The sequence below is a fragment of the Hylobates moloch genome, unplaced genomic scaffold (assembly GCF_009828535.3).
Source record: "Hylobates moloch isolate HMO894 unplaced genomic scaffold, HMol_V3 SCAFFOLD_6, whole genome shotgun sequence".
NCBI classification, from domain to species: domain Eukaryota; kingdom Metazoa; phylum Chordata; class Mammalia; order Primates; family Hylobatidae; genus Hylobates; species Hylobates moloch.
The window spans coordinates 116,098,920-116,125,292 of NW_026652281.1; the positions used below are offsets into that span (position 1 = coordinate 116,098,920).

Here is a 26,373-nt window from a genome sequence, read left to right on the forward strand (position 1 = left end):
TGGCTCATGCCTGTAATTCCAGCACTTTGGGAGGACAAGGTGGGCGGATCACTTGAGGTTAGGAGTTCAAGACCAGCCTGGCCAACATAGTGAAACCCTATCTCTATCAAAAATACAAAAAATTAGCTGGGCGTGGTAGTGCCCACCTGTATTCCCTGTTGCTCGGAAGGCTGAGGCAGGAGAATAGCTTGAACCCAGGAGGTGGAGGTTGCAGTGAGCCGAGATCGTGCCACTGCACTCCAGGCTGGGCAACCAAGTGAGACTCCGACTCAGACAAAAAAAGAAAAAGAGGTTGGCTCTGGCCTCTAAGACTGTATCTTACTACAAAAGATAATAAGCCTAGATTAAAAATAGTCTGTGCTCTGAGAGAGAAGTAAAGATGTTGATGCTATTTTCTTAGGGCTTAGGGAAGGGAGATTTATTTTTGGAGCTGTTAAAAGTCTGACTTATGGACAAAGAAATACAGTACCTGATGGACATAATATTCAAGATCAAAGAGCGCAGCAATCTTCTCTTCCAAACTGGAGCTGGAACTATTGAACTTGTTGATCAGCCGTACCATGATCTGCATGTCAGTCTCAATGACAACATTCAGCTCATCAAAGTCTTTCTTCAGTTCCTCAATGGGGCGGAAGAGCCGCTTTACCTCAGCCTGCCTTGCCTAAGGAGAGCGGCAAAGAGATGATTAAATTGGTTGAGACATCTCCCCAAGATATCTGTGGTCTACCATGGATGCCCATCCTCAAAAAACTGCTGCTCCAAGACTCACAGTCTTCTCTAATCTACACTATCAAAAATACTAATACTTTCTAAGATGCCCAGAGAAGACAGCCCTCAAAGTCTACCTATATAGGCATCTGCTCTAAAAACACACTCAAGATGTTCCAAGGTTCGCTTATTCAAGTCCGATTTCCAATGTTCAGGAAGAATAGAGAGGCTTGTCACAACTACTGAGTTAACGGGAAGTAATGCAAGTTCATCTTCAACCTCAAACCGCACACGAAACAGCTGAGACCTAAGGTAGAATAACCCACACCCTGCTTCTCCACTTTTCACAATCATAGACTATCTTGGCCTTGCCCTACCCATCCCAACAACATTTTAGGGAAACTTGGACATAGAAAACTATGGGTAAGAGCTGTCACAGCAGCAGCAATTTGCTGATGAAAATTAAATCACTGTCATTACTGTCAATCTAACCACAGGTGTACAATTTGTTCAACTGTTTGAAATGGCTAAATTACTATATGTACTATACTCAAATCTCGAACAATTTTCTCTGAATCCTTCCCCACCCCACTCACATATAAAAACTTTTAAAATGAAGTTACATTACAGGTGAATAAAGGACTTTAATTAAATATTTTATACATGTGACACTGTTTTCTTCCCAATTTGAGAAGATAGTGCCTATAAAGAGAGTCTGAAAAGTCACAGTGGTTTATGTATCTGTCTTCCAAGAAAAATTAAAAGGCACAGATATTTATAAAAAGCCGGATGATGAACAGCTGTCAGCTCCAAATTGCTCATCTATTACCTATGGGTTTTTCTCCCCAGTTACAAGCACTCCATAGAAACCAACCAAAGAAATGAATCAGCCTTTCTTAAAAAAGACCAAGCTCCTAGTGGAGCAATCACATCCATGGGGCGCCACATCCTGATTCTCTGGGCTAAAATAACATGAGATGCTCTCCCTGCACCCAGCTAGAGGTCTCTGGATGGCTGCCAAAGCCAAGCAAAGAGGTCTGGGAAGGCTGAGTCACGTTCTAGAGCTGTGAGATGATAGGCGAGTGAGCACAATAAGAAACTAGTGACATCTGTCTCACAAAAATGATGTGTGCCTGGCTATCAAGAAGGCCTTAAAAAAAAACTTTTTGGCCAGGCACAGTGACTCACACCTGTAATCCCAGCACTTTGGTAGGCCGAGGCAGGCAGATCACGAGGTCAGGAGTTCGAGACCAGCCTGACCAATATGGTGAAACTCCATCTCTACTAAAAATACAAAAATTAGCCAGGCATGGTGGCACACGCCTGTAGTCCCAGCTACTCGGGAGGCTGAGGCAGGAGAATCGCTTGAACCCAGGAGGCAGAGGTTGCAGTGAGTGGAGATTGTGCCACTGCACTCCAGCATGAGCAACAGAGCAAGACTCCATCTTAAAACAAAACAAAAAAACTTTCACTTTGAAATAATTATAAATTCCCAGGAAATAACAAAAATAGTACAGAGAGTGTCATGTACCCTTTGTCCAGCTTCCCTCAATGTTAACATTTTACATAAGGATATTACAATGTCAAAATCAAGAAAAGGACACAGGTACTATACTGTTAACTACACTAAACATCTTGTTCGGATTTCACCAGTTTTTACATATAGTCACTTACAGGTATGTGTGTATGTGTATCATTCTATGTAATTTTACCTGAGATGTAGACTTGTGTAACTACCAGAACAATCATGCTAGAGAACTGTCCCACCACGATCACATAATCTACTATGTATTACTCCTTTACAGTTATACTTTATCCTCCCATTCTATTCTCTTACATCCCTGTGCCCTGGTTGTCACTAATTTGTTCTCCATCTTTATAATTCTGGCATTTAAAAAACGTTACATACACAGTGGCTCATGCCTGTAATCCCAGAACTTTGGGAGGCCAAGGCAGGGTGGACAACTTGAGCTCAGGAGTTCCAGACCAGTCTGGGCAATATAGTGAGACTCCATCTGTATTTATATTTTTTAAATTCTATTTTTTAAAAAAGAGAACTGGCCAGCAAAGGTGAAAGTGCAGCAAATAAATGAAAGGTGGTAACTCTGGCAATGAAATTTGAATTGAATGTACATGGAGTTATAGAAGAAATGGCTGACTGTGGGAATGTTAACACTGCCACTGTTGATAAGCTCTAGATGTGCAGACAGAGGAACTCAGCAAAGGCAAACTTACAGACACAAATTAGGAAAGTGATAAAAAGGATGAAATGACACTGGCAAAAAACTTCACATTACAGGAACTCTCTGAGAAATTTCACAACATTGAAAGTACGAAGGGTGAAATGTTGGAGGCTCATCCGTACTTAGAAGGAAGTATGATAATTAGCCAAGAGAGAAAAGATGCTTGCTCTATGTCATAATTTTTTTGGAGTCAGGATTTCGCTCTATTGCTCAGGTTGAAGTGCAGTGGTACAATCACAGCTCACTGCAGTCTCACCCTCCTGGACTCAAGTGATCCTCCCACCCCAGGCTGAGTAGTTAGGACTACGAGCACACGTCACTATGCCTGGCTAAAATTTTTAGTTTTTTGTAGACACGGGGTTTCGCCACGTTGCCCAGGCTGGTGTCGAACTCCTGGCTCCAGCGATCTACCCACCTCAGCCTCCTAAAGTGCTGAGATTACAGATGTGGGCCACCATACCCAGCCAATTTTTTAGTTTTCTGTAAAAACTTATTTTAGCCAGGCATGGTGACGTGTGCCCATAGTCCTAACTACTCAGGCTGAGGTGGGAGGATCACTTGAGTCCAGGAGGGTGAGACTGCAGTGAGCTGTGATCATACTACTGCAACCTGAGCAATAGAGCGAGACCCTGACTCCAAAAAAAACTGTGACACACAGCAAGCATCTTTTCTCTCTTGGCTAATTATCATACTTCTTTCTAATGAGATTAGATTATAATTAGATTATAATCTCAGCACTTTGGGAAGCTGAGGTGGGTGGATCGCTTGAGCTAGGAGTTTAAGAACAGCCTGGGCAACATGGCAAAACCCCGTGTCTACAAAAAACACAAAAATTATTTGAATTTTTTGGCCAGGCGCAGTGGCTCATGCCTGTAATCTCAGCACTTTGGAAGGTCAAGGTAGGCGGATCACCTGAGGCCAGGAGTTCAAAACCAGCCTGGCCAACTAGAGAAGGTGAAACTAGAGAGAAGATGAAACCCCTTCTCTATTAAAAATACAAAAATGACCAGGCATGGTGACATATGCCTGTAATTTGGGAGGCTGGGGCAGGAGAATCACTTGAACCTGGGAGGTGGACACCGCAGTGAGCCAAGATCATACCACTGTACTCCCATGTGGGCGACAGAGCGACTCTGTCTCAAAAAAAAAAAAAAAATGTATTTTTTGGTGTGGCATGGTGGCACACACCTGTAGTCCCAGCTACCCAGGAGGCTGAGGTGGGAGGATCACTTGAGCTGTAATCCTGCCACTACACTCCAGCCTGGGCGACAGAGACCCTGTCAAAACAAAAAAAGCAAGAAAGAAAAAAAAAAAGAATTTTTTTGGGGGGGGTAGAAAAAAACTATTTTTTGTAGAAAACATAGACCATTTCTGGGCTATGTTGCCCAGGCTAGCCTCAAACTCCTAGAATCAAGTGATCCTCCCAAAGTGCTAGGACTGCAGGTGTGAGCCATTGCGCCCGGCATAATTCTAAATGTTTCTAATGTTTTAAATTACAGTGTGCTAAATAAATATTAGTATTGCTTTTTCATTTCTATATATACTTATAACCAATAGCAATGTAGTTGTTTTAATGTCTGGCAAAACATTTCAAGGATCATGGAACAATCATAATTTTTCCCTTGATTATGTTAAGATTGTTTTGCATAGTTTCAGTGTGCACATTTTTACAATTCCACATAACATAAAATGAGGACTGCTGGTATATGATATGCAAATATTTCCTTCCAGTAGTTTATCTTCTGATCATCTTAACAGGGTATTTGACAAAACAAAACTTTTTAATTTATCAATTTTTTCTTTTATAAATCTTACATTTAATTTATCAATTTTTTCTTTTATAAATCTTACATTTGGTGCCATGTCATAAGAACTCTTTACCTGGTCCTAGTTCCCGAAGATATTCTATGTTTCATTCTAGAAGTTCTTTTTTCTTTTTAGTTTCACATTTTACATTTAAATCTACGATCTATTTTGAATTAATTTTTTTTAAGGTATGAGGTTTAGGTGACAGCTCATTTTTTGCTTATGGATGCCCACTATTTGCTGAAAAGACTATTTGTCTTCCATTGAACTACTTTTGCACCTGTCAAAAATCAGTCAGGTGTATTAGTGTGCGTCTATTTCTGGGTTCTCTACTCTGTTCCATTGATCTATGATTCTTTCTCTCCACCAATACCACATTGTCTTGATTACTATAGCTATAGAGTAAGCCTTAAAATCAGGTGGTGAGTTTCCTTCCACGTACTCTGCTTTTTAAAATTCTAGCTATTCTAGTTCCTTCAACTTTCCATACAAACTTTAGAATAAGCTCATCTACAAAAAAATCTTGCTGAAATTTTGATAGGAATTGCACTAAACTTATACATTTAGAGAGAGTTAACATTTTTACTATGTTGAATGTTTCAATCCATGGACACAGTATGTCACTCCATTTAATTAAGTCTTCTTTGATTTAACTCTATCTCATCTTTCACCCAACTTTTATACTTTTGAGCATATAGATCTTATATCTGTCTTGTTAGATTTATTCCTAAATATTTCATTTTTAGAGGAGCAACTGTAAATGGTACATATGTTTTTAATTTCAATTTCCAAATATTCTTTGTTAGTATATAGAAATACAATTGATTTGTGTTGTCTGTATATCTTGTGACACTGCTGAACTCATTAATTCTAGAAGGCTTTTTTATTTTGGAGGCTCTTTGGGAGTCATACATGGACAATCATGTCATCTGGAAAATGAGATAGTTTTATTTTTTCCTTTCCTTGCCTTACTGCATTGGCTATGACTGTGTTGAATGCATGGTAAGAGTGAACATCCTTGCCTTGTTTCTGACCTCAGTGGCAAAGTATTCAGTCTTTCACTGTTAAGTATAATATTCCATGCAGACTTTTTGTAGATGCTCGTTATCAAGTAAGGTTTCTATTCCTAGATTTCTGAGTTATCATGAATGGGTACTGAATATGGTCAAATGCTCTTTGTGTATTAACTGACATATGATGATGTGATTTTTCTTCTTTAGCCTACTGATATGGTGGGTTATACTGATTATTTTTCGTATACTGAACCAGCCTTGCATTCTGGTAATAAACCCCATGTGATTATAATGCATAATTCTTTGTACATATTGCTGGATTTGATTGGCCAAATTTTGGTGAGGATTTTTGCTTCCACGTTCATGCGGAATGTTGTTATGTAGTTTATTTTGTACTCGGTCTGGTTCAGGTATTAGTGTGATACTGGCCTCATAAAGTAAGTTGGGAAGTTTTCCTTCCTCTTACATTTTCTGTAAGAAATAGTGTAGAATTGATGCTAATTATTTTTAAATACTTGGTTAATATCTCCAGTGAAACTATCTGAAGCTGGAGACTTCCTTTATAAAAGGTTTTTCACTACAAATTCAGTTTTTTTTAATGGTTATAGGACTACTCGTATTATTTCATATTCAGTAAATTTGGATAATATGTGCTTATAAAACAGCTGGACTATTTCATGCAAGTTATCAAATTTATATGCATAGAGTTGTTCATAGTATTCTCTTACTGTATTTTCCTTTTAATGTCTGCAGGATCTGTAATGATATTCCTGGTTTCATTCTTGATATGGGTAATTTTTATCTTAGTGCTTTATGTGTTTGTCAGTCTTGTGGGTTTTTTGTTTTTGAAATGGAGTCTCACTCTGTTGCTCAGGCTGGAGCGCAGTGATGCAATCTCGGCTCACTGCAGCCTCTGCTTCCTGGGCTCAAGTGATTCTCCTGCCTCAGTCTCCCGAGTAGCTGGGACTATAAGCGTGCGCCACCATGCCTGGCTCATTTTTGTACTTTTAGTAGAGAAGGGGTTTCACCATGTTAGCCAGGCTGGTCTCGAACTCCTGACCTCAGGTGATCTGCCCACCTCAGCCTCCCAAAGTGCTGGGATTACAGGCGTGAGCCACCATGCCCAGCCATGTTTGTCGGTCTTGATAGAAGTTTATCACCTTTTGGTTTCACTGATTTTTCTCTACTGTTTTCATGTTTTCAATTTCATTGATTTCTGCTCTTTATTTCCTTCCTTCTGCTTGCTTTGAGCTTGTTTTGATAATCTTTTCCTAGTTTCTTGAAGTAGGACCTTCCATTATAGGTATGAGACCTTACTTTTCTCTAATATAAGCAAATTTCCCTTCCAGCTTTAGTTGGATCCTGCAAATTTTGATAAATTGCATTTTCATTTTTAATCAGTTCAATGTATCTTTTTTTTTTAAACCTCCCCTGAGATTTCCTCTTTGACTTGACTGTTTAGAGATTTTCTTCCTATCTATGACTAGTTTTTAGTTTGACTCCATTATAATGAGAGAACATATTCTTCCTAATCTTAGTTCTTTTAAAACTGTTGAGATTTGTTTGATTACTCAGGATATACTCTATTTTGAGGAGTGTTTCATGGACACTTGAAAAGAATGTATATTCTGCTGTTGTAGAACGGAATGTTCCATAAATGTCAATTAAATTTTTCTGGTTGAAGGTGTTATTCAGATCTTTAATATCCTTACTGATCCACTGTCTAGTAGTTCTAGTAATTCTGAGAAAGGGATGTTGAAATCCCCAACGGTAATTGCAGATTTGTCTGTTTCTTTCTTTAAGTTCTGTTAGTTTTTGCTTCAGGTATTTTTATATACAAATAAAAGTGGTACATACACATTTAAAATTACTGAATATTTTAGTGGATTGGCCCTTTATCATTATGTAAATTGCTCTTGTTCCTAATAATTTCCTTTAATCTAAAGTCAACTTTGATATTAATATAGTAACTCCTGCTTTTTCATTAATATCTGTATGATATACTTTCCATTGTTTTACTTTCAACCTACTGTCTTTATATTTTAATTTCTTGTAGAAAGCATATTTTTAAAATTCATTTAAAATTCATTATGAAAATCTGTTTAATTGGTATATTTAGACCAATTATAAAACATTTTACAATTATTATACATTTATGTTTTAAGGTAATATTTTTATATGTTAGAGCTTAAATACACCATTTTATTTTTTTTTTTGTTTCCTCCAGTTTTTGTTCCTCTGTTTCCCATTTCTCACCTTGCTGTGACAAACCAAGGTACATTTTATATTGTATAATTCCTTTTTGGATTCCCTATGCTTTTGAGTATAACTGTTTGTATAGTTTTTAATAATGATTGTTCTAAGTATTATAATATACATAAGTAACATCATAATCTACCGGTATCAACATTTTATCACTTTGAGTGAAATGTAGAAACCTTACCTCCAAATATGTTTAATCCTTTCCTCCTCCTAATTGTCTTCAAAATTCCTCACTATACATTCAGAAACAGATCATGTCATAATTTTTGCTTCAACTATCAAACAATTTTAAAAACTCAAAAACATATGCATGTGTGTGTCTTTATAACAGAACAATTTCTATTCCTTTGGGTATATACCCAGTAATGGGATTGCTGGGTCAAATGCTATTTCTGTCTTTAGGTCTTTGAGGAATTGCCACACTGTTTCTCACAATAGTGGAATTAATTTACACTCCCACCAACAGTGTATAAGCATTCCTTTTTCTCTACAACCCTTGCCAGCATCTATTATTTTTTGACTTTTTAATAGTAGCCATTATAGTTGGTGTGAGATGGTATCTCATTGTGGTTTTGATTTGCTTTTCTCTAATGATCAGTGATGTTGAGCTTTTTTTCATATGATTGCTGCCCACATGCATGTCTTCTTTTGAAAAGTGTGTATGTCCTTTGCCCACTTTTCTTTTAGTTGTCAAATGATCCTTTATTGAAATATTTTCCTTTGTGCTTAACTAGCTGGGCACTCCACTGCACCACTGTTAATGTCATCTATGATGTCATGAGGTGATGGCCATCAACACTGCAGCCCACAAACTGAGCAGTCCCCAGGATCTCTTTAATGGTTCTAGAGAATTCTCTGGCTAAAGATTGGTGCCACATCTGTCAAGTAATGTTGATAATCTCATCATAAGTGATATTTCCACTGTGTTTAGTGTTTTTCTTTCTGTCTCTTGGCAGTTCCTTGAGGGCTTTGATGATCAGGGCAGAGGCAGAAGGTACTACCTCAATCAGGGCCTGTCTGTTCTGAATGGCCAGTTTCACTGTAATCTTCAGACCCCTCCAGTCACTGGCTTGGCAATGTCATCACCAACCTTTTTTGGAGACAGACCCAGGGGGCCAATCTTGGGGCCAGTGCCAGATACCAGCAATGACACCTGCGCCAGCACAGACGTGGCGCCCATTTCACCCTCCGTGCATCTCAGGTATACAACTTTTTTTTTTCTTGAGATGGAGTCTTGCTCAGTCGCCCAGGCTGGAGTGCAGCGGCGCGATTTCAGCTCACTGCAAGCTCCGCCTCCCAGATTCACGCCATTCTCCTGTCTCAGCCTCCTGAGTAGCTGGGACTACAGTCCCACCACCACGCCTGGCTAATTTTTTTTGTATTTTTAGTAGAGATGGGGTTTCACCATGTTAGCCAGAATGGTCTCTATCTCCTGACCTCATGATCCACCCGCCTTGGCCGCCCAAAGTGCTGGGATTACAGGCGAGAGCCACCACGCCCGGCCAGGTATACAACCTTGATTTCGCTGGGGTCAAACTTCAGCAGTTTGCCCAGTTTTTAATGGGGTTGTTTTTTTCTTGTAAATTTGTTCAAGTTTCTTACAGATGCTGGATATCAGACCTTTGTTGGATGTATAGTTTGCAAAAATTTTCTCCCATTCTGCAGGTTGTTTATTGATAGTTTCTTTTGCTGTGCAAAAGCTCTTTAGTTTAATTAGATCCCATTTGTTAATTTTTGCTTTTGTTGAAATTGCTTTTGGCATCTTCATCATGAAATCTTTGCCCATGCCTATGTCCTGAATGGTACTGCCTAAGTTGTCTTCCAGGGTTTTAATAGTTTTAGGTTAAGTCTTTAATCCATCTTGAGTTCATTTTTGTATACAGTATAAGGAAAGGGTCCAGTTTCAATATCCTGTGTATGGCCAGCCAGTTATCCCAGCAACATTTATTGAATAGGGAATCCTTTCTCCATTGCTTGTTTTTGTCAGATTTGTCAAAATAGCAAACACATGGAATCAACCTAAATGCCCATCAAAGATAGACTGGATAAAGAAAATGTGGTTCATATACCCCATGGAACACTCCGCAGCCATAAAAAAGAATGAGATCTATCCTTTCGAGAAACATAGATGGAGCTGGAGGCCATTATTCTTAACAAACTAACGCAGGAACAGAAAACCAAATACCACATGTTCTCTCTTACAAGTGGGAGTTAAATGATGACAACGCATGGATACTTAGAGGGGAACGACACACACTGGGGCCTACTGGGTGGAGGATGGGAAGAGGGAGGGGATCAGGAAAAATAACTGTTGGGTACTTGGGCTTAATACCTGGGTGATGAAATAATCTATACGACAAACCCCCATGACACAAGTTTATCTATATAACAAACCTGAACATGTACCCCTGAACTTAAAAGTTAAAAATTAGAAATAATAAAAACTCAAGAAGAAAGGGATAGGCTGCATTTTCCCTATTTTTTATTCATTACATTGTTCTTTCTTTATTCCTGATATTTCAAGTTTCTATTATTCTTTTTTCATTCTATTTGGAGAATATCCTTTAGTCATTCTTTCAGAGTAGGTCTGCTGGTGAGAAATTTTCTTAATTTTCCTCTCTCTAAAAGTGTCTTGACTTCCCTTTCACTCCTGAAATATATTCACAGCTATAAAATTCTGTGTGGACAGTTCATTTTTTCCCCCAGCAATTGAAAAATGTTCCACATACTTCTGGCCTCTATGGTTTCAGATAAAAAATTCAATATCGCTCAATCATTGTTCCCCTGTAGTTGTGTTATTTTTTCTAGTTGCTTTGAAGATTTTTCTGTCTTTAGTTTTCAGAAGTTTAACTGTGATGTATCTTGGTGTTGATTTGAGTTTATCCTGTCTGGAGTTCACTTGGATTCACTGGATTCACTTTATGAATCTGTGAGTTTATGCCTTTCACCACATTTGGGAATTTGTTAGCCCTTGTTTCTTAATTATTTTCTAGCCCCATATTCTTTCTACTCTCCATCTGGAATTCCAATGACACAAATGTTAGCTCTTCTGTTACAGTTCCACAGGTCCCTAAAGCTCTGTTATTTTTTTTTCTCCAATCTATCTTCTCTCTGTTGCTCAGACTGTGTAATTTTTATTTATCTGTCTTTAAGTTTACTGATTCTTTTCTCTGTCATCTCTGTTCTGCTACTGAGCCTATCTGGTGACTTTTAAAATTTTAGTTATTATATTGTTCAGTTCTATAATTCCATTTGGTTCTTTTTTCTTATCTTCTGTTTCCTTGCTGAGACTTTGTTTCAAGGGTGCTCATAATTGCTTGCTGAAGCAATTTTATAATAGTTGTTTTAAAATTCTTGTTAGGTAATTTCAACTTCTGAGTCATTTCAGTATTAGCATCTGTCTCAGTCTTCTCGGGCTGCTATAACAAAATACCATATACTGGGTAGCTTAAACAACATACATTTATTTCTCACAATTCTGGATGCTGGAGAAGTCCAAGATCAAGGAATGAGTTGACGTGGTTCCTGGTGAGGGTCCCCTTTCTGGCTTACAGATAATCACCTTCTAGCTGTGTCTTCACACGGTAGAGAGAGAGAGTACTGGTCTCTCTTATTCTTCTAAGGACATTAATCCCTCTTGAGCCCAACCCTCATGACCTCACCTAAATCTAATTACCTTGGAGGTCCCACCTCCAAACATCACATTGCAGGGTTAGGGCTTCAACTTATAAATTTGGGGGAGACACAAACATTCAATCCATAACAGCATCAGTTGATTGTCTAATTCAAGTGGTGATTTTCCTGGTTCTTGGTATGAAAAGTAATTTTTAATTATATCCTAAACATTTTGGGCATTAAGTTATGAAATTCCAGATCCTACTTAATCTTTTTCAGTAGGTAGACATCCTATTTAGGTTTAGTATACTGGTTCTGGCTTACTTGTGTGGGTTGTGGCTCCAATGACAATTTAGTTTTCAGAGCATTGTAGTGCTATTCTGGTCTGCTTCCTTTGTGTGCTACCCAGAGGCCAATCTAAAAACCTGGGCAGCATTCCACACTATAGTTCAGTTCCTAAACTTTTTGTTGTATTAATTCTGGTCAGTTTCTTGTATGGGTCACTGAATGGGTATGTCTAGGACTTCATATGCAAAATCCCTTTCTCTAGCTCCCCCCTCTCCCAAATCCTACTCCTACTCTAGTTGGGAAGGGAAACAGCTTCACCTGCCACCACTGGATGCTGGCCACTGGGAGTGGAAGTCTAGGTTCCTCCCTGGGTGGGCCTCTACTGACACCACTTTGGTGGGAGAATCGAGCACTGTTTCACTGCTGCTGGCCTGAGGGTGGAAGTTCATATTTCTCACTTATTCCACTAGTCCTGCCCCAGAGAGGGAAGCAGAATGCTGCCTCACAGTGTCTCACTGCCTCCAACTTGGGGGTGGAAGTACAGACTCTTCATTCACCCCAGCGGACACCATGTCATCAGGGAGAAGTAAAAAACCATGTTGCTGCTACCAGGCAGAGGACAGATATTCAAGTTCCCTGCTTAGCCTCTGCAGACACCACTCCAGCAGGATAAACAGCCTGCTACTGTCAGATGGGAGATGGAAAATCAGGGTCCACACTTGGTCTGTTGGTAATACACCAGCAGGGGAAGCAGAGAGTATCCACTAGGCAGAGGATGAAAAGTCAAGCTCTCTGCTCAACTCCCACTGACACCATCTTGGTGGAAGAAGCAGAACACTGCCTTCTACCACTGTTTTGCTGTCAGGAGCAGATATGAGTTCAGGCTCTCCACTTCGCTCCTGGCGACCCTGGTGGAGGAATCAGAGTACAGCTTGCTACTACCACCAAATAGGAGGCAGAAATCCAGACTCTCCACCTCAATGTCCACTACACTGGCACTAAGTGGGGTGGGGAGATTTTCATTATCTTTGGCAGGAGTAGAACAGGTATTGTAAATAAGGTTTCTGTCCTGTTAGGATGCCCTTTGCTCAATTCTTTGTCTAGAAATAGCAGGCTTTTCTTATAACTTTTTAAAATCTGTGCCAGTTGACATTTTCAAGATGTGGGATTTGCCAACACTCAGTCTAAAATATATACAGGACAAAAAGACAATCCAAGGAACTCACTGATGTCATTCCCCAAGCTCCAAGGTCCCTAGCCAGTCTGCTGCCTTCTGACTGGGTTTTAGAGTCTTCCTACATTTGCTTTCAGTATTATGTCCAGGGTTTTTAGTTACCCTTAGTTGGGGGAATAGGGAGAAATGAGTCTATTACATTTTGCCAAGAATCAAAAGCTTAAGAAGGCCACATCTTAAAAAAAACAATAATTTGTAGAATACAGGTGAACAATAGCAGACATAATAAAACATATAAGCATCAAGCAATTTGTATGGAAATAGAGGGATAAGTAGATGAGATTCAACCATAACAACCAAATCTGCTGGGAGAGACAGCTTTTCCAAGAACCAAGGAACTCCGGGAAAGACTGATTCACTTAAACCTACTAAGCTACCAATGGATACAATGTAATTGATGTTCTCCTCCCCAAAAAACATCCAATTCCCAAAAACCCACTCATTTAATTAAGAGGATATGGCCGAATATCTGACAGTATTGTCTATATAAATCACAAAAGCACCATCCTGTACTTGCAAGACACCACATAGGCTAGGTTTAAAGATTAATAAACAAAAATAGGATAATATCTGTAGCCAAGAGCTTGATATATGTAAGAAACTCCCCAACCAATTTCAAATCCATTTATTTACCAATCCCAGCGCCAGCTCGAAGAGCACATTGACAGTGAGCTGGGTCAGTCCAGGTAGGCTCCAAATGAAAGCAGGAGAAGGACGCCAGGACTTAGCACCTCAGTGATGGTGCTAACAACCTAAGTTCCACATAAGTAAGGAAAGAGTATGACAGCCAGACCTCAGAGGTGTGCAGCTGGTGCAGATGAGCTGGAGCTTGGGTCTTGCATTTGGGTGCTGATATTGGGATCCCCTTGCACAGGGAGAGGAGTATTTTTTCTTTTTTTCTTTTTTTGAGACGGAGTTTCTCTCTTGTCACCCAGGCTGGAGTGCAATGGTGCAATCTAGGCTCACTGCAACCTCCACCTCCCGGTTTCAAGTGATTCTCCCACCTCAGCCTCTGGACTATCTGGGACTACAGACACATGCCACCATGCCCGGCTAATTTTTGCATTTTCAGTAGAGACGGGGTTTCACCATGTTGGCCAGGCTGGTCTCAAACTCCTGACTTCAGATGATCCACCCGCCTTGTCCTCCCAAAGTGCTGCACCCAGCCGAGAGGAGTATTTTTAATTACGAAAACCAGCAACTAAAACTTTTAAGTAATCTCTTGGTTATACATTTTGAAATACTTTTATAAATATTCATACTTTTCTACACTAATTGAATTACTGGGGTGGGGGGAAATGCCATCACCTGAGAAAAGAAAATCCAAAAACACTCCCAGGGAAAGCAAAGAGAAGAGAACAAGGTTAAGTACGTCCTCCATCCACAGAGAAGACGCTGAATAGGAGCTTTTTAATGTTCCCATCAGTCCCACATGGAACTGACCATGAGTGGGGAAGGAGCCAAAGCCCTGGCCAGTCCCTGTCCTAGGCACCCAGGCACTCCTCTCCTGGCCTCACCTGTACCAGGCAGAAGATGTGCTTCTCCTCAGCACCTCGGCTAATACATCTATGGTAGGACGTAATTGCGAGCATTGCCTTCCTTCACCCACTGCTGCTGCCACCAAGCCACATGCCCTCCCACACCACATACCCTCTCCATGTAGGAGAAGTGACTTTGGTAAGATGAGTAAAGATGTGGAGACTGGGCCTGCATTTCACACATCTTAAACAGGTAAACACCAGCTTCCTATCCCCCAAAAGGTTCATTTTCCCAGAAATATTTAGTTCTAAAGGATCAGAACAACCTATGGCTTCTTCCAGTAATACACAAGCTGTCAAGAGCCTCATGCTGTCTTTCTAAGATATTACCTGGATTCAGGGGAAAGAGTGAAGAGGTAAATAAAGGCAAATGAGTGCTGAGCGCAGTGGTTCATGCCTGTAATCCTAGCACTTTGGGAGGCCAAGGTGGGCGGATCATTTGAGGTCAGGAGTTCGAGACCAACCTGGCCAACATGGTGAAACCCTATCTCTACTGAAAACATAAAAATTAGCTGAGTGTAGTGGCAAGCACCTGTAATCCCAGCTACTCAGGAGGCTGAGGCAGGAAAATCACCTGAACCTGGGAGGTGGACCTTGCAGTGAGCCAAGATCGTACCACCGCACAAACAACAAGGCCGTCTGGGCGTCAGAGCAAGACTCCGTCTCAAAAAAAAAAAAAAAAAACGCAAATGGGGACTATAAGGAGAAGAGGGAGGGAGAACTTAGGTCTCTAAGGCAGCCACCAGAGAAGCTGCTTTCAAAAACTGACAGGACTCAAACAGAAATACAGACAAATGACTCCAAGAGCTCATGATCTTCCTGGTATAGACCTGCACCTGTGAGCCCTCCCAGACATTAGGGGCATGGCCAAGGGGCTGTGACTCTTCACCTTTTCCTCTTCTCATTCCCTTAGCTTGTAGAGAAATTTAGAGCTGGAGGAAACCTCAGTCATCCTCTTGTTCCAGCCTCATGTTTTAAATTTAAGGAACCTGAAGCCTAGAAGAAATGCATTTGCTACACGTTCAAAGGACAAGGACAAGGATTCCGGCTTCTTGCTTCCTGGGCCAGCTCCTCTGTTCTTTTGGAACAAGCTTGTATCTAATCCAAGTGTAAGTGAGGCAGAGATCTGGGCCATAAAGTCTACTCACTCCACTCAGGCCTGTGATAATGGAGAGAATGGCTACCCCTGCTTGGTGCCTCAGTTTCTCCAAACATGGGGAGCTGTTTGAAGACATGGGATGACAAATAGAATTCTAACCTAAACCACGACAGAAATGCTGCCAGCACTTTTTTTAATAGTCTAAAAGCGTTTCTTATTTGTCAATAGTGTTCTTTAAATTATTTTACAATATTGTTATCCCACGTTTATTTCAAGAGTTCCCATAAAAATGATTCCATTCTCTGCAAAAACAATAAGGCCATGCTACAGGCTTATACTCACACGAAAAATCATCACACACCTTGTCTTCCTTTGAACTCTCCATCTCTGTCCCCTCCTTGAATTTTGCCAGTGCGCTCTTGAGGTCCTGAGATGTGTAGGTGTTGGTGTTGATATCCAGCCTGTCCAAAGAAAACTGAGAGTAAAGAGGGAGGCATGGCTAGGCTTTGCGGCTCACACTTGTAATCCCAGTACTCTGGGTGGCCAAGATGGAAGGATAGCAAGATCCCATCTCTACAAAAAATTTAAAAATATTAGTTGGGATGTGATGGTACATGCCTGTGGTCCCAGCTACGTGGGAAGAAGGAGGATCACTTGAGCCCAGGGTTCGAGGCTGTGGTAAACTATGATTGTGCCACCGTACTCCCACAGCTGGGCAACAGAGTCAGACCCTGTCTCTAAAAATAAATAAGAGGGGAGCATCATATTCCCCAGGAAGGAAAATGTCCCTGGGTGAATGGCACCCTAAGGTAAGTGAGTCCAGGCCAGCTGTGAGTGTACTATCATATCTTTGCCTTCAGTCAGCCAGGGTCTAACAGAGTGACCTTACCTTGAAGCTAGAAGAGGAAAGACATAGCTGAAAATGGGATCATTTCATGAAAGAGGAAGAAATGGCATGGGGCAGACAGAAGCCAACCATGAACAGAGGGCTCTCAGCCAGCTTCTCAGGCAGAAATAAGCCTGGCATAACTGTGCAATGCTCCTCCCTCAGCATGCTGCCAGAGCAGGACCTCTCAGAGGGAAGTGGGACACAGGGAGTAGCGTGCACCCTTATTTATTAATATATTTTTCCATGAAAGGGGACAACAGGGCCCTGAGCCCCACAGTGTGTGCCTGAACTGATTAGACAAGGCAGCCTGTCTTTACGAAAACAAGTTGGATAGATTCACACCATAAGACCAACCTATGAGCACAAAGGAGAGGCAGGAGGTATGTCTCAACCTGACCAAGGAATGGATTTGAGATACTAAGGAGTAGAATCAAGGTCAGCCCCTTCCACAGCCAGCCTCCAAAGGGAGGAGGGAAAGGAACCAATGTGGCTATAATCTCAGGAACCTGCCAAAGACCAGAATGGTCTCCTCACAAAATTCCCTGGAGCTGACCCAAGCCACAGCTACGCATCTTGACCAGAGAGAAGACATCCATCATGTGGGAGCAAGGTTTTAGCACTAGCATTCATTTTAGTTCAATGAACAGAGGTAAGCACGAGAATGATGTGCACGAAGGGAAGAGTGGAGTGTGGACTATGCTTAACAAGACTGTCTGGTTGGTGTTGGGTTCAGGATTCCATATATCCTGGAATGTCCACAAGATTTCAGAGGTGAGGAGGAAGGGGCTACTGGCCTGCTCTACTCCAGGCAGGAAGAGCACATCAGTCTCATAGTCTGAGATTCCAGCACACCTCAGCTCTCATGTACCAAGGGCTTTCATTCTTCCTAGAGACCTTTTAGGGCTCTGAGAAAAACACTCGTCTTCTCTAAACCTCAGTCCTCCTAAACTAATTAATAATAGCTAGTAAGTCATTTATTGAGCATTTAGCCATGTGTTAGGCAGTGTGCTAATCCCTTAAAAGTAATATTTCATTCAAATAGTTACCACATTGCTATAAAGTAGGGCGAGAATCCTGAATCCCTCTCCCTACAGTGCACCATCCACTGCCAGTGTGTGAGGATACCACTGCTCCATCCACATACCCAAGAGGGAGCTAAGTATTCAGGAACCATGGCTTGAACACATTATCTCCTCCCTCCTGTAAGACTTGGTCAGGACTAATCCCATTATTCCGTGTATCTCTGTTTACGCCTTAAGTCTCACTCTCCCAAGCCATCTCTCATCACCCACTCTCAGTCCCAACTACATGCACACAAGCATGCACATATGCACTCAAGTTCACGCACACACACGAAACAGTCATCTGGTGTTCTTACTTCATTCTTCACTAAGAAAAATAGACCAAAACTTCATTTTCCCATGATCAGCTCTACAAGCCAACCTGCACCTAAGTCTATGTTTTCTACTTTCCTTCCTATTATAATGGATGAGTGTCCCTGATCCTATTAAACTTAGTTCCAGATCACACTTGCCTTTACAAAAGCTTTAACTCCCATAATTACACCGCTCCCTCCTGCCTGCATGGTCAATTTCTCCCTTCAGCTGGATTATTCCCATCAGCACACCAATTCTCCTTTTACCTCACAGTCTCTTCTGGTTATCCTGCCATTTCCCTGCTCTCATTCAAAGTAACACTTTATGAACACATTGTTTTCACTCACTATCCCCACCTTTTTTATTCCTATTTATATTGCCATTTACTGTAATCTGGATTCTGTCCTCACAACTCTACTCACACTGCTAATCAAAATTACCAAAAATTGATGACCAAATCCAATGGACCCTTCTTCACTCACTTCATGTTCCTCAAGCACTAAGAGCATTTGCACAGTTGACCCTCCCTTCTTGAAAAACTCTCAGTCGGGTGTGGTGGCTCATGCCTGTAATCCCAGCACTTTGGGAGGCTGAGGAGGGAGGATTGCTTGAGCCCAGGAGTTCAAGACCAGTAAGGGCGACATAGTAAGATTCTGTCTCTACAAAAAACTTGAAAATTAGCCAGGCATGGTGGTGTGTGCCTGTGGCCCCAGCTACTCAGAAGCCTGAGGTGGGAGGATTGCTTGAGCCCAGGCCGTAGTGAGCCGTGATTACGCCACTGCACTCCAGCCTGGGCGACAAAGCAAAACCCTGTCTCAAAAAAAAAAAAAACAAAAACTTCTTTCCTGGCTTGTTACCTCACTCTCATGGCTCTTCCTCTTCCTTGTTCCTTCTCCAACTCTTGCTGGTTCCTCATGTCCTACCTGAGCCACATAGCCGGGAATGCCTTGGAGTTCAGCCCTGTCAATCTTCTCCACCTCGACATCCTCCCCTAGTTACTTTAAAAACCTATCTGCCGGTAATCTCCACATTTACATCTCCAGCCCAACCTCTCCCCTGAGCACCAATCAGACTCTTGTACAACTACCTGATAGATCTGTATCTCAAATGTTTAACAAGTACTTCAAACTTATTGAATCTAAAACATGGCTCTTGATTCTTCTTCTTATAAGTCTGTCCCTCTCCCAACTTTTCTATTTCAATAAATAGTACCAACAACCACCCGGTTGCTCAAGTTCCAAAATGAGGCTTTATCCTCAATCTGTGCCCCTCCCTGCACCTTCCTTCAACCTCTACACTGAAATCATAAGAAAGTCCTCTTGAGTCTACCTCCAAATTAAATCTCCAAATTCATTCAGTCTCTGTTATGACACCCTAGACTAAGCCACCATTATGTCCTACCTGATCTACTGAAATGACATCCTAATTCTGTCTTATTTTGTCCACCTTCAATCTCATCTCCAGACACATAGCAACTAAATCACCCTCCTGCCTAAAATCTTCCAATGGCAGCTGGGCACGGTGGCTCACGCCTGTAATCCCGGCATTTTGGGAGGCCGAGGCGGGCAGATCATGAGGTCAGAAGTTCAAGACCAGCCTGGCTAACATGGTGAAACCCCGTCTCTACTAAAAATACAAAAATTGGCTGGGTGCGGTGGCGGGCATCTGTAATCCCAGCTACTCGGGAGGCTGAGGCAGGAGAATTGCTTGAAGCCGGGAGGCGGAGGTTGCAGTGAGCTGAGATGGTGCCACTGCATTCCAGCCTGGGTAGCAGAGCAAGACACCGTCTTAGGGGGAAAAAAAAATCTTCCAATGGCTTTCCATTACAATTAAAGGTGAATGAAGAACATACAAAATCTTCCTCAAAAGCCACATGATCTGGCCCCCACATACCTCTCCAATTTCATCTCCTATCGGTTTCCTTCCTTCTCTCCTCTCCTCTAGTCACCTTGATCGTTTTCTTGCTTCTCATACTTGACAAAGTCTTTTCCTTGATAAAGCCCAGGACTTCCTGTTGTTCCATCTGTCTGAAATGTCCTAACTCCTAAACCTATAAACCTAACCCTTTGCATAAAGAGTTAATTATTCTTTTTGTCCATATCATCCTTGTTCTTACCTCTGTTCCCTGAACTGAAATAAGTGCTAGTGGTAAAACCTTGCTCCCCAATGGATGTCTTCTCTCTAGTCAAGATGCATGGCTATGGTTTGGATCAGCTCCAGGGATCTCGGTGAAGATACCAATCCAGTCTTTGATAGGTTCCTGGGATCAGCCACATTGGTTCTTTTCCTTCCTCCCTTTGGGGCCAGTTAATTAATCTATGATTAATTCCCAATACTTTCATGTTTTAGAACAGGGTCAGCAAACTATCAGTAATGACCAGATAATATCTTACTTCTGTGCTTATGTACCTGGTTTTCTGTCCGCCAGTCTTGTGGAGGCTGTTTTGTTTATTACGGTATCCCAATGCCTGGCACGTGGGCACTCAATAGGTTTTTGTGAAATAAATAAGTGGAGGAAGTAAATGGCCCTGTCCTTAGCCCAACCTTTTAACCACTATACCATATTGGACCTTGGTAAATGTTCAACCCAAGATGGCACAACTTGAATGTGGTTTTACCCTCAGTCCTCCAAACCTAGGAGGAAGAGTCCAAGAAGCTGGTTATTCCAGGGCAAAAAGAGAGATGTACTGTGGAGATGTTGACAGGGATATGGACTAAAACCACTAGAGATGGCAAAGCCTAAAGCATAAATAGCAAGTGGAAACCTGTTGCTAAGAGCCAACTACGTGCAATGAAATAAGGCAATGCTAAAGGAACTCTCTGAGACAAGCCAAAGTCAGGGTCTTCTGTCCCAGGCTTTAGAGCCCACAAGCATTGCAGCTCTGGGTAGCAATGTGGCCAGCCACACAACCAGTAAAAATAGTAGAAAGACTGCCATGAATTTTGGATTAATGGACTGTCCCCATCTCCCTCTAGGCCAGTGGTTCCTAACTCTGTGGGATCACTAACTTCTTGGACAATTTCATGGAAAGCTATGGATTTTGTCCTCTAAAACAGAATAAGGATATAAGCAAAATACTCTAACAATTTCAGGGAACTGGCCCTGCCCTTAGGCTTCTGTTCCCATTCCAGTGCTAAGGGGCCAGGAAGACACCATGAAATGGAATTGGAGGAGCTCCACCCTAGAAGTAGGAAGTCATCATCAAAGGCTCACTGAGTTCACAGCACTGAATGTTCACACCACCTTGTCAATGCCTTTGGACTTCTATTCAGATAGGTTTGCCATTAGCTATAAATGCTTAGAAGGAAGAAGAAAGGTCCATCATATGCTAGGGGCCGTTTCAGGCAGAGACTCCCCAAAGGAGGAAAGTAAAAAGGCAGGAGTAGGGACAAATATTTCTCCCTTATGGTGTGTCTCTACAGTTCACATGGACGGCTCTGCTGTCTATTCTTAAAAGATATGAGCAACAGACAAAGCAGTATGTGTTCACACTGATGATCTACAGTCAGGTGGTAGAGAAGTGACTTCTCATAGTATAAAAACCAACAAATAAACTCCAAATTAATAAAATTCCTAACTCAGTATTATTTTTGCAAAGGGATTTTATTTTTTATTTATATATTTTGCTTATTTATTTTTTGAGATGGGGTCTCACTGTGTCACCCAGGCTGGAGTACAGTGGCATAATCACAGCTTATTGCAGCCTCAACCTCCCCAGGCTCAGGTGATCCTCCCATCTCAGCCTCCTGAGTAGCTGGAACTACAGGCATAATACACACCACACACCCAGCTAATTTTTGTTTTTGGTGTTTTGTTTTGTTTTGTTTTGTTTTTGTTTGTTTGTTTTCTTGAGACAGGGTCTGGCTCTGCCACCCAGGCTGGAGTGCAGTGGTACGATCTTGACTCACTGCAACCTCTGCCTCCCAGGCTCAAGTGATCCTCCCAACTCAGCCCCGCGAGTAGCTGGGACTACAGGTGTGTGCCACCACCTCTGGCTAATTTTTATATGTTTTGCAGAGACACATACCCTGTTGCCCAGGCTGGTTTTCAAATCCTAGGCTCAAACGATCCACCCGCCTCAGCCTCCCAAACTGTTGGTATTACAGGTGTGAACCACTGCGCCCAGCCCCTAACTCAATATTCATAAGCTAAGAATAGATTCTTTTCTTCAGAAAATAAGACTTGGATTACATGTGAGAAAAGACTTCCTAAAAGTACTTTGAGACACTGAAATATGTGTGTATTGTGGATGAAAGAAGTTTGGTAGGGGCCATGACAATGACAGCTGATTATTTCTTACATGGTTGTTAGAAAGGAGTAATTGTCTGACCTGGGCCACTCCAAGTATAGGCCTACCTGGAGGGATGAGGGAAGATGAAAGATCCTTCCCAATTTGGAGTGACTATAAGGAGAACAAATGCTTCTATCTCAATATGAAGTAGAATTTTCTAACAGTGAAAACTGTCTAAATCTGAACAGGCTGTTTTGTGGGGTGAGCGCCACCTGACAAAAGTGCACGTGGACCAGCTGAGTGACCTTCTGACAGGCATGTCAAGGAAAAGACTAGGGTAAGAAGTGGGTCTCTAGGACCTCCTTCTGATTACATCTAACTGCAAAATACTGGGTTTTTGTTTTAGTTTTTTTGAGACAGAGTCTCGCTCTGCCGCCCAGGCTGGAGTGCTGTGGCACAATCTCGGCTCATTGCAACTTCTGCCTCTCAGGTTCAAGCGATTCTTCTGCCTCAGCCTTCTGAGTAGCTGGGATTACAGGCACCTGCCACCACACCCAGCTAATTTTTGTATTTTTGTATTTTTAGTAGAGACGGGGTTTCATCATGTTGGCCAGGCTGGTCTCGAACTCCTGACCTCAGGTGATCCACCCTCCTCGGCCTCCCAAAGTTCTGGGATTACAGGTGTGAGCCACCACGCCTGACCTGCAAAATACTGTTTAAATTATAAAATCCAGGTTGGGCACAGTGGTCCACATCTGTTATCCCAGCACTTTGGGAGGCCAGGGCAGGAAGATCACTTGAGTACAGGAGTTTAAGACCAGCCTGAGCAATAAAGTGAGACCCTATCTCTACAAAAAAAATTAAAAAAAATTAGCCAGGCATAGTGGCACACACCTGTAGCCCCAGCCTACTCAGGAGGTTGAGGCAGTGAGATTGCTTGAGCCCAGGAGTTCGAGGTTACAGTGATCTATGATCACACCACTTTACTCCAGCCTAGGCAACAGAGCAAGACCCTATCTCTAAAAAGAAAAAAACATCATCATCGTCATCATCATCATCATCATCCAAGGACTGAGTAACACTAACCACACCCAATCTGTAACTACTAATTCCCAGTGCTTACACGTTTTAGCACAGGGTCAGCAAACTGTCTGTAATGACTGGATACTATTTTAGGCTCTGTGATCCATATGGTGTCTGTCCCAATTAATCAACTCTGTCATTGTAGCAAGAAAGCAGCCATAGACAATATGTAAACAAATGAGCATGGCTGTGTCCCATTAAAACTTTATTTATGGACATTTAAATCTGAATTTCATACATTTTCATGAGTCATGAAATATTACCTTTTGATTTTTTTTCCAACCTTTAAGAAATGTAAAAACCAATTTCACTTGCAGGCTGAACCAAAGCAGGGAACAGTCCCAATAAGGCCCACAGGCCATAATTTGCTGGTCCCTGTGTTAGAAGTTTCATGGCTGGTATTTCTACTGAGCTTTCCAAATGCACAATTCCAGCAACCCCTGCAACTCCATGCCTCAACCTCCTTCCCCCTCATTCAGGAAATATCAAGCAAAGAAAGCATGCTAATTCAAGGCAAGAAAAAGAAAAATAGTGACACTGAATTCTCTAAAATTGAATAATCTAACCTGGTTATTGAGAAATAAGGCAACCTCTAGCCAGTGGAGAATGGCAGTAGCTTCCACTTTTATACTATAAGAAAGCCTGTTTTAATACTGACTAACGAGAGGGAAAGTTAGTCTGAATTAAAGACTTTAAAATGCAATTTTATTGTTCACCAAGGAAGTATTACTGCAAAGCAGAAGGCCTAACAGGCCTGTTTTAATGAATAGATGACTCATCTGTAATCAGTGCATTAATTGTTGGGATTCAAATGGGTGCTCTTAAAGTACTGGGAAAAATAGCTTCATTTTTAAAGCAGGTTAAGCATTCCCCCTACAGCCTTTTTTAAAGTATCAATTTGCTTTGCAAACTGTCTCTTTCCAAAGACTGTAGAAGTAAACTTTCATAAAACCCTGACAGATTTATCACAAATTCTATGCTATTAAATTCCAAATTAAAAAAAAAGCCACATGAATTTGGGTAACATTTTCAGTATTACAATACAAAATCAATGTCATCACTTAGCCTCCCAGTCCCTAGGGTTGACACTGTACCTTTTGCCTTTCAAATTATTTCGGAACTTGTCCTCATATTGGAGTTTTGCCTCTCTTTCCCCAGTCTGAAGATTCAGCCGTACGTGGGATCCTGCAGGGACAGCCTGCCCTAAAAGCCAAGAAGAGAAAAGGCTCATGAGGTACAAGGTCTTTGGAAGGTCGCCGGGATGGCCAGCAAGCCAACAGGACTTACTAGTTCACGAAGACACGACTCAGCTGTGTTCAGTTACCTCCTCAATCCACCCATCTCTCTCCCTTGAACACACACACCACTGGCATGTACTCACTTTGCTAATCTATAAGGAAATCTATAAGGCAATGACGTAAGATGGGCAAGAGGATTCACACTTGAATCTAGAGACCAACGTCCCCCAATTAGAACCTGCATATTTAAGCTCTTCTATGTCTTCTTGAGCTAATAAAAGCTTTGTGTTATGTGCAGCAGGTAAGTGGTAGGTACCTACTAATTCCTCAGGACATGCTACTTTACTGTCTCTTCCATGACACCCTTCCTGCCCCTCCCCTGACAGTCAGTCCCACAGAACCCCAGACAGCCTGCCATCACAGCAAGCTTACACCTCACCACATTCATCTGTTTAATTAGGCTCCTTCTATGAGGCTGTCTCCTTCCTAAGCACAGGGACTGTATTTCCTCCTTTTTGATTTCCCAGCCCTTCTTAGGCCAGGGCTTGGCACATAAAAGTGTGGCACTTAACGTTATGAAAAGGAAGAAGGAAGAGACTGGAAGGCAAGAGGACAGAGCAAGCCAAGGAGGCAGGGAGTGGAGCCAAGAGAAACTGAAAACCTACACCCACCTATCTATGGAGCTGATCCACAGCTGGGAAAAACAAGTGTTGTGAATCGATGGGCTATTCCTATGCACTGCACAAAACTACTCAAGTATAGTTAAAAAGCAACTGTGCAGTAGCACATACTACAAATGGAATGCTACACCCATTCATTCATTCATGAAACTGCTGTAGGGAGGGAGAATTTCAGGGAAAAGGCTTTTCAGGAGATGGGAGATTTGAAGCAAAGATGGTGCTTCTGACACCTGGACTTTGACTCTGCTTTCCCCTGCCAGAGGACAGCATTGCCTTGCTGGTGTTAAGTTTGATTTCAGAACCCAAATCAATAACTTTCAGAAAAAATTCCTCCAAAGGAAGCACACAGCACAAGTTCTCTCAAATAATCAGGTAAACTCAAGTATAGAAAGATAATGATACAGGCAAGTATTCAACAGTGCTCTCAATTCTGGGAGGCCCACAGAAAACTCTGAGTTCCACCAGTCAGTCACTCTATCCCCAATCAAGATGCCAGGGATATTGCACACCATGCTGTTGCTGTTCCTGCTGTCCCACTTCAGTAGGGAGTTTCTGTATGTTTTACTTTAAAAAATGGGAACCTACATACAGTATATAGAAGTATGTACATAATGAGCTCCCTCTAACCCCAACCATTATTTTCAAGGATAAAAAATACGTTCAGGCCAGGCATGGTGGCTCACACTTTGGGAGGCCAAGGCAGGTGGATCACCTGAGGTCAGGAGTTCGAGGCCAGCCTTGGCAAATGGTGAAATCCCATCTATACTAAAAATACAAAAATTAGCCAAGTGTGGTGGCAGGAACCTGTAATCTCAGCTACTCAGGAGGCTGAGGCAGGAGAACTGCTTGAACCTGAACAGCGGAGGTTGCAGTAAGCCAAGATCACGCCACTGTACTCCAGCCTGGGCAACAGTGCAAGACTCTGTCTCAAAAAAAAAAAAAAAACATTCAGAGCGCAGTGGAAAAATCCTTCTCTGGGGTGGCCCTCCTGATAAAGTTGGGGTCAAATGAAGCAAAAAGTGAGTCCCAGACTAGGAATAAAGGGAATACCACAGTAATGAAGCCCCAC

General features: G+C 41.8%; 1 protein-coding gene across 5 annotated transcripts in view; it reads right to left on the reverse strand.

Moving 5' to 3' along the window:
• Window positions 1-26,373, reverse strand: part of SIL1 (SIL1 nucleotide exchange factor) — a 334,141-nt gene that overhangs the window by 75,953 nt on the left and 231,815 nt on the right. For all 5 annotated transcript variants that reach the window (XM_058441259.1, XM_032158025.2, XM_032158026.2 and 2 more), the window contains 3 exons: window positions 24,481-24,589; window positions 16,168-16,267; window positions 470-661 (listed from right to left, as the gene is read on the reverse strand). In XM_058441259.1, the coding sequence (XP_058297242.1) occupies window positions 470-661; window positions 16,168-16,267; window positions 24,481-24,589 (401 nt within the window). The remainder of the gene's footprint in view (window positions 1-469; window positions 662-16,167; window positions 16,268-24,480; window positions 24,590-26,373) is intronic.